The 17,078-nt window shown below is 45.8% G+C and overlaps 2 protein-coding genes across 6 annotated transcripts in view; one reads left to right on the top strand and one right to left on the bottom strand.

Moving 5' to 3' along the window:
• Nucleotides 1-5,483: 5,483 nt before the first annotated feature.
• On the bottom strand, nucleotides 5,484-15,259 carry dexi (Dexi homolog (mouse)). The gene is made up of 2 exons (XM_078240786.1): nucleotides 13,659-15,259; nucleotides 5,484-6,302 (listed from the first exon to the last, which is right to left on the bottom strand). Exon 1 carries the CDS (start codon nucleotides 14,983-14,985, stop codon nucleotides 14,722-14,724), a length of 264 nt encoding a protein of 87 aa, XP_078096912.1. The 5' UTR covers nucleotides 14,986-15,259; the 3' UTR covers nucleotides 5,484-6,302; nucleotides 13,659-14,721.
• A 647-nt stretch (nucleotides 15,260-15,906) lies between these two features.
• The window catches only part of clec16a (C-type lectin domain containing 16A), a 270,292-nt gene continuing 269,120 nt past the window's right edge, over nucleotides 15,907-17,078 (top strand). For 2 of the 5 annotated variants that reach the window (XR_013500698.1, XM_078240789.1), the window contains exon 1: nucleotides 15,907-16,432. Coding sequence is in view for 1 of the 5 variants with exons in the window: in XM_078240790.1 (XP_078096916.1) it covers nucleotides 16,353-16,432 (80 nt within the window). In the remaining 4 variants the exon portion in view is untranslated. The remainder of the gene's footprint in view (nucleotides 16,433-17,078) is intronic. The other 3 variants (XR_013500697.1, XM_078240788.1, XM_078240790.1) reach the window with 2 other exon arrangements.

Genomic DNA, 17,078 nt, shown 5'->3' on the forward strand with positions numbered 1-17,078 from the left:
AACGGCTTAGATAGGATGGACGTAGGGAAGTTGTTTCCATTAGCAGGGGAGACTAGGACGCGGGGGCACAGCCTTAGAATAAAAGGGAGTCACTTTAGAACAGAGATGAGGGGAAATTTCTTCAGCCAGAGAGTGGTAGGTCTGTGGAATTCATTGCCACAGAGGGCTGTGGAGGCCGAGACGTTGAGCGTCTTCAAGACAGAAATTGATAAATTCTTGATTTCTCGAGGAATCAAGGGCTATGGGGAGAGAGCGGGTAAATGGAGTTGAAATCAACCATGATTGAATGGTGGGGTGGACTCGATGGGCCGAATGGCCTTACTTCCGCTCCTATGTCTTATGGTTTTATGGGACTAGCTAGGGTAAGTGGATGGGGTTGTGGGGGTGGGGCCTGGGTGGGATTGTGGTCAGTGCAGACTCGATGGGCCGAATGGCCTCCTTTTGCTCTGTAGGATTCTATGATTCCATACAGTAATTACTCTGCAGTTTTACTCAAAGGTACATGGGCAGCCTGGTGCAATTATGTTGAGTGGAAATTTTATTTTGTGGTCATTTGATGTGACTTTTTCACTTTGAAATGCTGCCATTGTTTATAGCTGGGGCAGAATTTTCCCGTCCCAATTTTTTTATTCATTCATGGGACATGGGCGTTGCTGGCTGGCCAGCATTTATTGCCCATCCCTAGTTGCCCGAGTTGAGTGTTACCTAGGCCAGACGAGGTAAGAACAACAGGTTTCCTTCCCTAAAGGGCATTATTGAACCAGATGGGTATTCCCGACAATTTATTTCCTTCCTGAAAGGACATCAGTGAACCAGATGGATATTTCTGACAATCGACAATGGTTTCATGGTCAGCAGTAGATTCTTAATTCCAGATATTTTTTATTGAATTCAAATTCTACCATCTGCCGTGGTGGGATTCGAACCCGGGTCCCCAGAACATTAGCTGAGTTTTTGGATTAATAGTCTAGCGATAATACCACTAGGCCATCGCCTCCCTGTACTGGTTCGCAGCTAAGCAATGCCTTGATTTTAAAATTCTTATCTATCGTAATGGGCAGGACACAGAGCATGAAAAGTCTGTTGACTTTCAGGGGGTTGGGGGTGCGATTTTCCAGTTTTGGATTGAAAGAGGCCAGAAAATCCCACCCATAGAGTTTTTTTTAAAATTTTCTCATGGGATGTGGGCATCGTTGGCTGGATCAACATTTATTTCCCATCCCTTTCAAATGCCACAGAGACTCACCTGATGAAGGAGCAGCGCTCCGAAAGCCCGTGCTACCAAATAAACCTGTTGGACTTTAACCTGACGTTGTGAGACTTCTTACTGTGCCCACCCCAGCCCAAAGCCAGCATCTCCTCAACATATATTAGGCAAGTGAAGTCGGTTTTCCGATGGAATTCCAGAGAGTTGCATGCAGCTGCTAATGGTGACGTAACTTATAGGGCGTGTATATAAGGGCAGATTTAGGAGAAGAGTTCAGAGAGGGGGTGCTGGCATTTGAAAGTCAACTGCATTGCCACATTTATGATGTGGATTAATGTTGCCACATTTAGGCCAAACCAAGTAAGGACATTAGTGAACCAGATAGGCTTTTACGACCATCAACAATGGTTTCCTGGTCATCATTAGACTTGTAACTCCAGATTTTTATGGAATTCAGAGTTCACCATCAGCCATGGTGGAATTCGAACCCAGTTCCTCAGAGCATTACCCCGGGTCTCAGGATTACTAGTCCAATGACAATACCACTACACCATTGCCTCCCCATTGAGTATAGATATACTATAATGAATTCTGGTTAGAATGGTTGTACTTGGTGAGTTATTTAACACTCATGCTTAGATTCCTCTGTGGGCCTCAACTCTATCTCTGTAACTTTCTCCCAGCACCCCCTCTCTGAACTCTTCTCCTAAATCTGCCCTTATATACACGCCCTATAAGTTACATCACCATTAGCAGCTGTGTGCAACTCTCTGGAATTCCATCGGAAAACCGACTTCACTGGCCTAATATATGATGTGGAGATGCCGGCTTTGGACTGGGGTGGGCACAGTAAGAAGTCTCACAACGTCAGGTTAAAGTCCAACAGGTTTATTTGGTAGCACGAGCTTTCGGAGCACTGCTCCTTCATCAGGTGAGTCTCTTGCCTAATATGGAAAGATCTTTAAAGCCCAGCTTTCTGTCTAACTTTCTGGTCACCCTCTCAGACTCCCCCCATTGGCTCAATGTTTTATTTCACTATCCACCAAAGTTCAGTGCCTTGAGATGGCTTTGTGCATTAAAAACTCAATTGTGGTGCATCTCCCATGCCTCTGCGCATGGCTAATTTGAGTAAATGGTGGACATTTTGGCTGGTACACTGTAACAGGCTGAAAGGTTATGTACACACTTCTGGGGCAAACAAGAATAACAAGTGTTTGTTTATTTTATATGGAAATAGTCATACTTCCTCTGGGAGTGTGCGACTAGTCGATGTTATTGTTGCTATTATAATTGATTTCAATGACTGGGGAGGTGTTAGCGTTGCCTGTTAATACTCACCGTCAGTATATGAAGGAGGAATTATACAGCCGCTTGACTTTTAACTTCAGCAAGTTTATTCTGCTTCCAACTTGGCAGAAATACAAACGTACTCCATAGCAACTGTGCCACGTGTATCCATTTATTCTCCTGTGGAGGTTGAGCCAATAACCATTATCTGTTTTTAATCAGGCAATGATTTTAACAATGCAGTTAGCATGTACTTGCTGATGCACTGACTCATGTACATTACCCGTTAATTTTAATGTTCCAAATTGGGAATTCTGGATGATTTATTACGTGGGGCCCTTTAATATCATATGTTGTCATCTTTATTGTTGCAGAAATATTAAAGATCATTCTTTCTGTTTTTAGATCTTGGTCCTCACTAAAGACCATGTCCTGTAGTTCTAAGTTGCACATGTGGACTTTTGTGTCAGTAAGTTAATTAGTGCTGGCAAACTTCATACATTACTTAGAATTCTACAGTGCGAAAGGAGGCCATTCAGCCCATTGAGTCTTCACCGATCACAAACCCACCCAGGTCCTATCCCCATAACTCCATGTAATAGCTAGTCCCCCTGACACTAAGGGGCAAGTTAACATTGCCAATCCATGTAACCTGCATATCTTTGGACTGTGGGGGGAAACCGGAGCACCCAGAGGAAACCCATGCAGACACGGGGAGAACGTGCAGACTCCGTGCAGATAGTGACCCAAGCCAGGAATCAAACCTGGGTCCCTGGCGTTGTGAGGCCAGTGAGCCACCGCACTGCCTATTAAGATGCAGAAAAAGTTGATCAGGTTTTCATCTTTGGTGTACTCCAAGATGCACGGGCATTCAGCATCATTGCCACATTACTGGTTTGGTTAGCCATCACCAGATCTCTCTGTGTCTAAGGGCCTAGCCTTCCTTTACCAAAGTCCATCAGTATTCCAGGATCATCCTGGAAAGCAATAATAATCCATCTTATTTCCCCACAACCAACCTTTGCCTTGTGAGCTTCACTGGAACATCACCTTTGTAGCACTGACGGTAGACCTGGGCTTTGGTCGCAATGGGGGATGGTTCTGATGTTTGGCAATATTGCTGTGTGACAGATTGGGGTCACTTGGTCCAGCATCGCTTGAGAGGGAACATGAAGGTTGGCAAAACTGTGGAAGGCTGATCCAAATTGTGCCACAACCATGGTTTGAATTCATGTTTGATGTGCTGGTGAATAAGCAGCAGTAGAGGCACAGACTGGCACATTGTTTGCCAATGTTATGGTGGGTCGCCCATTTCCAGCAACTCTGGTTTTCAGCCTTCTGGGTAATCTCTCTAGAATCATAGAATCCCCACAGTGCAAAAGGAGGCCATTCAGCCCATCAAGTCTGCATGGACTACAATCCCACCCAGGCCCTATCCCCTCAACCCCATGTATTTACTCTGCTAGTCCCCCTAACACTATGGGGCAATTTAGCATGGCCAATCCACCTAACCTGCATATCTTTGGACACTAAGGGGCAATTTAGCATGGCCAATCCACCTAGCCCGCATATCTTTGGAGTGTGGGAGGAAACCGGAGCACCCGGAGGAAACCTACAAGGACACAGGGAGAACTTGCTGACTCCACACAGGCAATCACCGAAGGCCAGAATTGAACCTGGTTCCCTGGTGCTGTGAGGCAGCAGTGCTAACCACAGTGCCACCTCTACGTATTGAATCCAGTGATTTGTGATCGATTTCTGGATGTGAATGTTTGTGGTGGTCTATCTCTGTCTCTCCCAGATTTAAAGTATAAACAGTCCAATTTTCAACAAAAGACAAGCTGTAAGTAGTTTGAGGTTCTCTCAGCCTGTTTGGATGAGAGTAGGGGCTGCAAGGTGCATGAGCTGACTGACCATGGCACTGTGATACAGGAAGCTATTCCTGTGGGGACATTGTAATGAGGGGGATTGACACTGTTCTCTGTAACAAGGAGCAAGTGGCTGTGTTGCCAGGCACGGTGGCACAATGGTTACATAAGAAACCCATGGCTGAAATATGAATAATGCTGCCTCACAGTGACAAGGACCCCGGTTCAATTCTGGCCTCGGGTCACTGTCTGTGTAGAGTTTACACGTTTTCACCGTGCCTGTTTGGGTTTCCTCCGGGTGCTCCGGTTTCCTCCCACAGTCCAAAGATGTGCGGGTTAGGTGGATTGGCTATGCTAAGTTGACCAGTAGTATCAGGAGGACTAGCAGGATAAATATGTGGGGTTACAGGGATAGGGCCTGGGTGCGATTGTCGTTGGTGCTGGCTTGATGGGCCAAATTACCTTCTTCTGCACTATAGGGATTCAATGATTCTATTAATTAGACATTGTTCACATAAAAATCAGTTCAAGAAATGAACTGCATTAGAGTGAGGAGAAACGCTGCCCCTATCTAAACTCAAATAAACTTCCTGACTCAAAAATGTAAAAAGGCGGCAAATAAAAAAGTAATTATTGGCCTGTCTATTCTTTGTTTGCATATTCTCATACCGTCAATTGTTGCCACTGGGTGATACGGTGGCACAGTGGTTAGCACTGCCGCCTCATATCGCCAGGGACCCGGGTTCGATTCCCAGCCTAGGGTCACTGTGCGGAGTTTGCACGTTCTCCCCATATCTGCATGGGTTTCCTCCGGGTTCTCTGGTTTTCTCCCACAGTCCAAAAGACGTGCAGGTTAGGTGCATTGGCCGTGCTAAATTCTCCCTCAGTCTACCCGAACAGGCGTCGGAGTGTGGCGACTAGGGGATTCTCACAGTAACTTCATTACAGTGTTAATGTAAGCCTACTTGTGACACTAATAAATAAACTTTTATTTTAATTCTCCTGCAAACAATTTTGAAAAGCTCAAGTAGAAACAGCTAGAAGCTAAATAAAATTATTCTATCAATGCACACGATTTATCAATACAAATACAGACTGAGAAATTAGTCATCGAGACATAATTTAATGCATAAATTTAATCATGTTATGAAATTGGTAATTTTTAAAATTTTGTTTAAACCGTTATTTTGGACATTAGAAACTTCAGCTACTGAGGACAAATGTTCAGAAAGAACTGTAGTGACTTGTGGGAATCCATTTGCAGATTGCGTTCTCACAGTAACATAGCAGCCATAATGTGTAACACAAGCAGTGACAGGAAGTATAACAGTTATAACACTGAAATTATCTATCACCGCACTAGAGGTGTAACAGGTTCGGCAAGTAATTAAATCGGTTTGCCTGTTGCATGCCCTGACATATCATATTTAATACATGATAGATCAAAATAACTGCAAAACCATACATCATTCACTAAAAAGTTTGTAACAAAAAAAGGTAACTTTTAATTGAGTAAATTATATTTTAACAGTAGGTAGCAGGATCAAGTAGCAATTCTTTAAAAAGAACCTGGTTAAATTAATCTACTGTCCAAGCCACAAGAAAGGCATGTCTGAAATATGAATAATGCAAATCCTTGCTGTGCTGCACACTAAGCTCAGGAACATTCAATAATTTGCATTTAAAGCCATGTTATTGGAGTGGATGTAAGACACACGTTAGTTCAGTGCTTAGTGCTATAGGTACATTGGTGCAAAAGGTACAAATATTAATGTCTCTTTTCCCATCAGATGCATTTCCCACACAGAATTCTTGCATTGTATTGCTTCAATTACTATCCAATTCACATGGCAATCAAAACCCTTTGGGTCTTTTCCTCCAATGTGCGATTTAAAGTGACTCTTCTAAGGCAGAACATCTTCAATTCCAGTTCTTCGAGGCTGTTGTATGGGACAAAGAAGGAACAAAGATTGGAAAGTTGCATTCGATTCATTTACAGGTTTCTGCTACATCACTTTCAATCCTGAATAGTTTTACCAACCCTTGAGACAGCTCTTATTCCCCTTTATCCATATAACCAAACACCAAAAGGCCACTGTAAATTTATTTCAATGTCAATTTTACCAGTGGCACAGCAGTCAGCACTGTTGCCTCAGTGTCAGGGTTCCATTCCCAGCTTGGGTCACTGTCTGTGCGAAGTCTGCACGTTTGCCCCTTGGCTGTGTGGGTTTCCTCTGGGTGCTCCGGTTTCCTCCCACAAGTCTGAAAGGTGTGCTGGTTGGTGCATTGGCCGTGCTAAATTCTCCCTCAGTGTACCGGAACAGGCGCCGGAGTGTGGTGACTAGGGGATTTTCAGAGTAACTTCATTGCATAAGGTAAGCCTACTGTGACAATAATAAATAAACTTTATTTGAGTTATGAGTGTTTTTGTAATCTTTGCAATTAGATATTTAAGGTGTGTAGCTCCACTGACTGTCATAGTAACATGTTTGTAACTGCATCAAGGAGACAGATTGTTCAATCACCCCAGATGATTAACTGCATATTCCAAATGTCTCTTCAGTGAAAACAAGGATTAAAACATTCTGAAGTCATAAGGTCTCAAAATGTTAACTCTGTTCCTCTTTCCGCAGATACTGCCAGATCTGCTGAGTTTATCCAGCAAATTCTGTTTTTATTTCAGATTTCCAACATCTGCAGTCCTTAGCCTTTATTCTATCAAAATGCAGTACAAGTTTTCTATTTACCCAGAGGGACTTCTGAAACAGAACTTTGGAGAGATTAGACACAGCAGCTGGAATTTTACCGCCACGTGCGTCCCAGAATCGGGACAGGCGCGGCTCACAGAACGGCATTCTCCGCTGCCCTCAGGCGGGATCATACGAGCCTTCGGGGGGGGGGGGGGGGTGAGGCAGTTAAATTCCAGCAAGCTTTTTACCACCAGATCATACCCTTTTTTTTCGCTTTGCACTGTTTATTTTAAAAGCTTTTATTTTTGTAGCCTTGGTTGCGTTCAATTTCCCATCATATCCCCGAGAGGCACTTGTTTCCCCGAGAGAGTAAAGCAGCTGAAGGGAAAAGATCAAGACACACGACAGCGCAGAGTCACTGAGCAGAAACTGATAGCCAAGTTCCGTACACATGAGGACGGCCTCAACCAGGATATTGGGTTCATGTCACACTATCTGAAATCCCCACAGCCTGCCTGGACCTGCAGAGTCTCACTGGCTGTCCTGTCTGGAGACAATACACATCTCTTTAACCTGTCTTAATGCTCTCTCCACTAACATTGTGTGTATCTTAAAGACTTGATTCGCTGTAAGTATTCGCATTCCAACCATTATTCTGTAAATTGAGTTTGTGTCTTTATATGCTCTGTTTGTGAACAGAATTCCCACTCACCTGAAGAAGGGGCTTAAGGCTCCAAAAGCTCGTGGCTTTTGCTACCAAATAAACCTGTTGGACTTTAACCTGGTGCTGTTAAACTTCTTACTATGTTTACCCCAGTCCAACGCCGGCATCTCCACATCGGGAAAAGATCAACCCAGGTTTCTAATGCATTTTATGGTAGGTGGTTTCACAGTGGCAATGGTGGAAGCGGGGAGCATGTTGTCTTACAACCAGACACACTAAGGGCTGGGAAAGAAAATACCTTGACGTACAAAGTACTTACACGCACAGGGGTCTTTTATTTTTAAATCACTAGCGCAAACCTGTTCAAAGACTGATTGTGTAACTGTTTTTCATCAGTGCTGATGGACAACTTCTGTCTTGCAACTTCCATGCAACAGCAAGCAATGTAACAGAATGAGATTACAAGGCTGCTGGTAAGTTCTCCACAGCTGTCTTTAACTGCTCTTTGAATGGAAAACATTGGTTAGACTGGAAGCGGGGAGCATGTTGTCCAGTGCTGCTTTTCAGAGATTCCCAGAGGTTTACAGCACAGGAGGCCATTAAGCCAATCATGTCCATGCTGATCAACAAAGATCTGATTAGACCATTCTCATTTTGCAATACTTGACCCATAACCCTGGAGGTTACAGCAGCTCATGAGAATATCTACATGCTTCTTAAATGTTACGAGTTTTTGACTCAATCACCCTTTTAGGCAGTGAGTTCCAGACTCCCACCAGCCTCTGGGGGAAAAGGTTTCTCTTCTTAGCCACCTATCTCTCATCTTGAATCTAGACCGCTGGTTATTGACCTCTCTACTAATGGAAAAAGTGCCTTCATATCCACCCTATCTATGACCTTTGTAATCATATATTAGGAATACTGTGGCGAGTAACTCATCTCCTGACTCCCCAAAGCCTGTCCTCCATCTACAAGGCACGAGTCAGGAGTGTGATGGAATACTCTCCACTTGCCTGGATGGGTGCAGCTCCAACAACACTCAAGAAACTTGACACCATCCAGGACAAAGCAGCCCCGCTTGATTGGCACCATATCCACAAACATCCACTCCCTCCAACACCGATTCTCAGAAGCAGCAGTGAGTACTATCTACAAGATACACTGCAGCAATTCACCAAAGATCTTTAGACAACAGCTTCCAAACACACAACCACTTCCATCTAAAAGGATAAAGGTAGCAGATACATGGGAACACCACCACCTGCAAGTCACTCACCATCCTGACTTGTAAATATATCACTGTTCCTTCACCGTCTCTGGGTCAAAATCCTGAAATTCCCTCCCTAACGGCATTGTGGGTTAACCCACAGCACGTGGACTGCAGCGATTCAAGAAGGCAGCTCACCACCAGCTTCTTAAGGGCAACTAGGGATGAGCAATAAATTCTGGCCAGCCAGTGACGCACATGTCCCATGAATGAATATAAAATAAAATCTCTATCAGGTGCCCTCTCAACCGTTGTTGCTCCAAGGAAAGCAGCCCAGCTGATCCAACCTCTCCCTGTAGCTCAGACCCACCAGCCCAAGCAACATCCTGGTAAATCTCTTCTGCACCCTCACCAGTGCAATCACATCGCTCCCATAATATGGTGCACCTCATTAGGTTGTAATAATTACACAGAATAAAAAGCAAGTGTACTGTTGGCTCATATAGACTTTTGCCTGCCCACTAGTTCCTCATATTTCCCAGATGTTTTAGAAAGCACCATTTCAGGCAAAGGGCAACCATATTGTACAAGAAAACCACTTCAGGCTTGGCTGTCGGTCCGTGCATGTTGCAATTGGATTTCATACTGGATAGGGCAGGGACGAGGAGCTAAAATGATCAAAAGCAAAATGACAACCATACAATTGTTGAACAATATGACAACATTAAGATGAATTAATTCACTTGCTACCATCATGGTACAAGGTTTAAGAGAAAACAAGCTTTGACTGTTGCATGTTGGAATACAAATGCACAACGCCAGAGTGAAAGGGCTTGAACCACCACTCTGCTGGCCGGCATGGTGACACAGTGGTTAGCACTGCTGCTTCACAGCGCCAGGGAGCCAGGTTTGATTCCTGGCTTGGATCACTGTCTATGTGAGTCTGCACGTTCTCTGTGTCTGCGTGGGTTTCCTTTGGGTGCCTCCCACAGACTGAAAGGCATACTGGTTAGGTGCATTGGCTATGCTGAATTGTGCCTCCGTGTACCTGAACAAGAGCTGCAGTGTGACGACTAGGGGATTTTCACAGTAACTTCGTTGCAGTGTTAATCTAAGCCTACTTGTGCTACCAATAAACTTAAAACATTTTTTTAGCTTCCGGTCTGTGATACATTAGGAAGAAGAGAAAACTGAAGGGGGGGGGGGTTAGGAGTGGGCAACTAGGCCTTGCCAGCGATGCCCATGTCCAATGAAAGAATAAATTTATTAGAAAAAAGCAAGGATAGTAATAATTGGACACTAGTTGGGAGAAAAGTACAGACTAAAGGCAGATTGGTAGCTTGACGTTTGATCAACTGGTCCACAATGAGTAGCACCAAAGAAAATCAAATAGGACAGCATAGTGGCACAGTGGTTAGCACTCACAGTGCCAGGGACCCAGGTTCGATTCCTGGCTTAGGTCACTGTCTGTCTGTGTGGAGTTTGCACATTCTCCCCGTGTCTGCGTAGGTTTCCTCCAGGTGCTCCGGTTTCCTTCCACAGTCCAAAGATGTGCTTGTTAGGTTGATTGGCCATGCTAATTTGATCCCAGTGTCATGGGAATTAGCTAGGATAAATATGTGTGGTTGTGGGAATAGGGTCGAAGTGGGATTGCTGATAGTGCAGACTCGATGGGCAGAATGGCCTCCTCCTGCACTGTAGGAATTCTATAGGAGCAAACACAGATTAAAAATGACCAGGAAAGAATAGGAAAATCTAGGCCAATGGAAAGTTACTATAAGAATTGGTTGATTTCCCATGATGCCGATCTATCTACAATTGAACACCATGGGTAACTGTTATTGGCATCCAGGCCATGACGACTTCGCTCTCCAACCCAGCATTAGGGACTCAAGAAAGCAGCTCAAGGTGATCCATCAATCCTGCGAGTTTCTGCTGATCATTTGATGCTCCAGTCGAGATCGGATTTTCGGGAAGCTAGGTCAGTACTGGGGAGAGAAACTCGTGTCCTCTCAACACCCGGAACAAGACTGCATTAGGAGCACGAGATTGTCAAAATAAAAATTCAATTTTAATATAAAGATTGCGTGCTGTGGTGACAGCTTCCATTTCTACAGGCCATGTAGCATCAATTTACAAAAAATGATTCAAGCAGCCGACTAAGAACCTTCCCGAATGCAAGCACAGCAAATGCTGGATCCTCAAGTAAAACACCAGGCATTCCTCTTGGAGGGACTTGAAGTAGGCCATCAGTTCAGGGAACAGTATTGGTGCACACTGTCCTTCAACAGGAACCATCAATGGGCTATAACAATAATTTTCTTCAGCTGCTGACTGACATCATTCACTGCGTACCCAGCTGACACCTGTGGAAAATTGGTGAAAAGATTGCCTTTCCCATCTCATCCGCTCACAGTAAACCGAGCCCCTTTGTAGCACGGAATAGATAGGCACTTGGCAAGTGATATCATAAGGCTAAAGACAGTTGGCCCGTTAATACTAAAGTGACCTTGTGACCAATCGTCCAAGATGGCGCGGGAGCGAGGCGACTTCTTGCAAGCTGTGCCCAGCATACCCTCTGATTCTATCTTTTACTTTCGTTCTCCATGACTGTAACACTACATTCTGCACTCCCTCCTTTCCTTCTCTATGTATAGTATGCTGTGTCTGTATAGTGCGCAAGAAACAAAACTTTTCACTGTATACTAATAAACGTGGCAATAATCAAATCAAATGAAAAGAGGTTGAACGATTTAACCAACCTTCGGGTGTCCTAGAATGCCAGTAACCTCTGGGTCAGCAGATCACTGCTTTAGTTCTTCACTGCTCTCAGCTGTAGATTAAAGTTCTGAAGGTTCTGCACCTTTCCAGAACTTTTCACTTCTTCAACCATTCTATTCTCTCAGCTAAATATTTGAATTAACTTCATTCTAAACAGGGAAATTTGAAAGAATTAAGGATTTAAACAAGCCGCTTTCAAGAATCATTATCACCATGACCAGCCCAATTAACTCTTCAGGGGAGTATTTATTCCTTCCGTCGATACGGAAAGGTTTTGTAGTTTGTCTTAGATCTGGAGTATACGGCTAAGCAGTTAAGAAAAAATAATTTTGTGCGGGAGAAATGAGGTTCTGTAAAGCTTTCATTGACAGGGTAACTTTATCCCATTTACAGTATAGACTTCATAGCCATGACAAGTTGAGATTTCAGACAACCTGCTGCATCAACTACTGCACCGCAAACTTCACTTCAGAAAATATAAATTAATGCAGCATCTTGTTACATTTGATAGATACGCAGAAGTGGTTCTTTGCTGGACTGTTTGTAGAAGCATACGGACTCGAAATGTTAACTGCGTTTCTCTCTCCACAGATGCTGCCAGGCTTGCTGAGTTTATCCAGCATTTTCTGTCTTTATCTCAGATTTCCAGCACCCACAGTATTCTGCTCCTGGCAAGCTCACTGCTCTGTTTAGTATTCAAGAAAATAAAATCATGGGAAGGGCAGGAATTTGCAGCATACCCAAGAGGTGAAACAACTTACTGCATTTAGTATCCATTTCCAGTGAGGCACCGGCAACTTTCCTCTTTGTAATTTGTACATTTTCATAAAAACATGCGAGAACAAGCAAGTGTGAAATGTGTAGAATCTTAGAATCCCTGCAATGAAGGAGGCCACCATTCGTCCTATCAAGTCTGCACTGACTCTCCGACAGAGCATCTTACCCAGGCCCCTATCCCCCGTAACCCCACATATTTACCCTGCTAATTCCCCTAACCTATATATCTTGGAACACTAAGGAGCAATTTAGCACGGCCAATCAACCTAACCCGCACATCTTTGGACTGTGGGAGGAAACCGGAGCACCCGGAGGAAACCCACGCAGACACGGGGAGAACATGCAAACTCCACACAGACAGTCACCCAAGGCCAGAATTGAAGCCGGGTTACTAGTGTTACGAAATCTCATAGCAGTCAATAATCATTTACAAACAGTATTAAAAAGTTTAATTTTCTGACTGTTTGTGACAAACAACTGAGGAAGGACCAGATTGCTGCCATCTTTAAGAATTAGAGTGGCATGCATTGTTGACATGAAATTGCTTATTTGTCACTCTTTCATCCAAGTAAATAATTTTAACAACCAATTTAATATGCAGTATGCCCGCCTGCTACCTTTACAAGAGCAGCAATTCAAAATGTGTACAGACTGGATATATTGCAGCTGCTTAGTTCCACCCGTTTGCAGGCTGACTTCATTCCCTTGAAAAAAAGCACATTCACCATCTAATTTGTTGTTTCCGATTTGAAAAAAAAGACCTAGATCAGGTGCAAAACCATATATATATATACATACATATTTGCTTTAGTCACCTCGATCAGGCTGAAAACACATTCTAATTTTTTCTGGCTCCTTCCAAGATCATCACTTTGCTCCTTTTGAGGATAACTTCCACGAAGAATAACGCATTGTGCAAGTGATTTACCACTAACTTTACAACATGCATTATTGTTCCATCAAGCTTGAGCCAAAACTTGTCAGAATAGTACACGGCGCAGAGCCAAGGTAAACATGAATAGATACTTCCATGACTTCCTTCACAAAGTTACATGAAGAAAGTGCTGAATGGAAATGTATAAAGTGACGATGTGTACAAGCAACATTCATCTGTGAGACGTGCAGTGTTGAAACCGCTCTCCGGAGGAAACGGGAGATACCTGGAGCCAATACCTACTGTTTAATTAATCCTGGAGGGGACAGATCGGTAACCACCAGTGCTGCAACGCAGATGGATGCCCTGGAATAGACAATCCATAAGGTCTTCAAAACTTGGCACCTTCAGAGAGGGGGCACAGAAGGGTGTGAGCAGCAAACTATCCTCTCCTCCAGCAGGTGCCTGGCAGAACAAGGTCTGTCATTCTGATCTGCGGTCCAGTCACTGCCCATCATGGGTTTATGGTTCAAAAACAGAAAACGCTGGAAAATCTCAACTGGACTGATAGTGTATGCGGAGAGAGAATAGAGCCAACGTTTCGAGTCTGGACGACCCTTGGTCAGAGCTGCAGAGTTTGGTTTTGGTTTGGGAGGGAGACAAATAAAGGGGGAGGGAGGTAAAGGGGGAGGAATGGAGGGAGGTAAAGGGGGAGGAATGGAGGGAGGTAAAGGGGGAGGGAGGTAAAGGGGGAGGAATGGAGGGAGGTAAAGGGGACGGATGGGGTGTGAGGGAGGTAAAGGGGAGGGATGGTGTGAGACAGATAAAAAGGGTAGATGGTGTGAGGGAGGTAAAGGGGGAGGGATGGAGTGTGAGGGAGGTAAAGGGGAGGGATGGAGTGTGAGGGAGGTAAAGGGGGAGGGATGGAGTGTGAGGGAGGTAAAGGGGGAGGGATGGAGTGTGAGGGAGGTAAAGGGGGAGGGATGGAGTGTGAGGGAGGTAAAGGGGGAGGGATGGAGTGTGAAGAAGGTAAAGGGGGAGGGATGGAGTGTGAAGGAGGTAAAGGGATGGAGTGTGAGGGAGGTAAAGGGATGGGCTGTGAGGGAGGTAAAGGGGGAGGGATGGAGTGTGAGGGAGGTAAAGGGGGAGGGATGGAGTGTGAAGAAGGTAAAGGGGGAGGGATGGAGTGTGAAGGAGGTAAAGGGATGGGCTGTGAGGGAGGTAAAGGGATGGGCTGTGAGGGAGGTAAAGGGATGGGCTGTGAGGGAGGTAAAGGGGGAGGGATGGGCTGTGAGGGAAGCAGGAGGAGGGATGGGGGAGATATTGATTTCACGAGGCCTGGTGTTTGTTTTCTGTTTATTGTTCGTTAGTCAAAGTAGCCGTCGAAGGCATCCAGCTCGGCGTCGTTGTCGAAGGTAACCGAGGCCGGATCCGAGAGGACCCCGAGGTCGACGAGAGCCTGGTCGAAGTCGTCCGGCAGGAAGACGATTCCCACATTGAGCAGGATGTACTCCATCAGGAAGGCATAGTACAGGATCAGCACGTTCACAAAGAACAATCCCACGTAAAACATATAGGGCAACTCATCCAAGAGCGACTCCACCGAATCCAGCTCAGCATAAATGGTCATAGGCTTCACGGTGGCAGCGGGTGGCAGGTGAGAACCGCGGCCCGGGGGAACTTGCCTGGCGCGTCCGGCAGCCGCGCTGACATTTGCCTCTGCGTCCTGGGGATCTCTCTCTCTCGGGCTGGGCAAGGGGCTTCAAAAGGCCCGGGCTCACCGGCCGCTCGCTCGCTCACTCGCTCGCCCCCGCTAAGTTGATCGAGGCGCTAGGCCCTGCATCGCTCCGCCCCTCGCGCCCTCAGACTCCCGCCTCCCTTCAGCTTCTCCTCCCCCTCCACCGGCACCAAGACTCCACTGAGCACCCAGACAGCACCGCGCCGTCAGCTTCCGCCCCACACCGGCTTGCTGATTGGTTAGACATGCCGTCAATCAGATGACGACACAGCTCTTTCCCACACCGCCCCTCGACCTGATGTAAACAGACCCCGCCTCCTCTGGGTACTCACCGGCTGCGCATTGGCTATTACTGTTGCCAATCAGGTGACGCCACAGCAGTTGTCCCGCCTCTGCCATGCGCACTGATTGACAATCGAATTAGCCAATCAGAGACGACTCAGGTATTGTCCCGCCTCCCGTCCCAGACGTACACAAAGTTTAGCCGCCCTTTCAGCACTCGCCGGCCGTTCATTGGATAATCCTGTTGGCAATCAGGGGGATGACACACCTGCCGCCCCGCCCCCCCTCGTCCCACAGATGTACAAACCCCGCCTCCTCTGCTCTCCTTGTCGGGCTGATGATGATTGGCTAAACCTGCCATCAATCAAGTGACGATACAGTATCAAGTGACGAAACAGCATCACGTAGACGCCCGACCTCCTCCATGTTCGTACTGTCGGGCTGATGATTGGCTCAACCTGCCGTCACTCAAATGACGACACAGACATGTTCCCGCCCACCTTGTGTACACGCCCCCTTTCAGCAATCCGGGGGCGGGGGAGAGAGACGCACAACACACACACACAGCTGGTTTCGCGCTGCGCGTCATCGTCACCACAACCCTGGACCTCATAAAATGCGTTGTAAAAATATCGCCGATCGCCTCTTAACGTTTGTGTTTATCAATCACGCTTTTCCCGGAATCATCGAGCGACAGTGAAATAAAAACAACGAAAAGCCGCTGGGGGGGGAGAAATTAAATCGATCGCAAAGGCCTGTGGGAGTTGTAGTCTGCTGGTGGAGGCGCTTCCGTCGCCGTGCGTTGACCCGACCCGGAAAGAGAACTACAACTCCCAGAATTCCTCTCCTTCCCCCACCAGCCCGCTGCGCCGTCCGCCGCCTCTTCCGCCAGTATGTTGCTGAAGGGTTTGAATGTCACCGGCAGCTTTTAACGTCTCGCCCGCTGATAGTATGCGCGGGGCAAGTGTCTAGGAGTGATGTTTGGCCGTTCGAGAAGCTGGGTCGGCGGGAGCTCTGGCAAGTCGCCTCGGAACATTCATTCGTTGGAGCATCTGAAGTGAGTGGACCTTGGGGGGGGGGATGGTGGCCAGAGAAACAACCCCTGCCAGCTGTAGCTGAGTCCGGGCTGGACTGGGCCTTCAGCTCCAGGCCTTCCACCACCTACTGTTTGCTCTAATATTTCACGCTTCTTAAACCTCATATTTTTATGTCAAACACTCTTTTCCCCGTCCCTTATAAAACCAGCCACAAGTACACCACAGGGCAACAATGTCTCCTTTAAATTGGCTCACTGCATCAAAGTTTTTTTTTTGGAAATGTGATTATAACTGACCTGATGTAGGAAGGATTTAAAAGTGTTTTACTTTGAACTTTCTGGTGCTTGATGGAAACTGTTATGATTTTTTTTAAAACACCTGCCATAATGGGAAGTAGGAATGAGTGAACTGACCGAATCTTTTGAGGAGTGGTTGACTTTCATTTGCAGTGCAGCACTTTCATTTTCATTGAAAGCAGGTGTTTGACAAAAATTATTTTGGACCTTGATTCGCACTTGAGCGAAGTGTGTGACAAAAAGATAGTTCTGATTTCATCGATGCAGTGGAAGTGACACTTCATCTGCAGAGTTCTTTAAAAAATCTAATTTCCCCAGTGTTGTGTTTTTAAAAAAAAATAAACCCCACATTCAATCAGCAGAAAACAGT

The sequence above is a fragment of the Mustelus asterias genome, chromosome 23, assembly GCF_964213995.1.
Source record: "Mustelus asterias chromosome 23, sMusAst1.hap1.1, whole genome shotgun sequence".
NCBI lineage: Eukaryota > Metazoa > Chordata > Chondrichthyes > Carcharhiniformes > Triakidae > Mustelus > Mustelus asterias.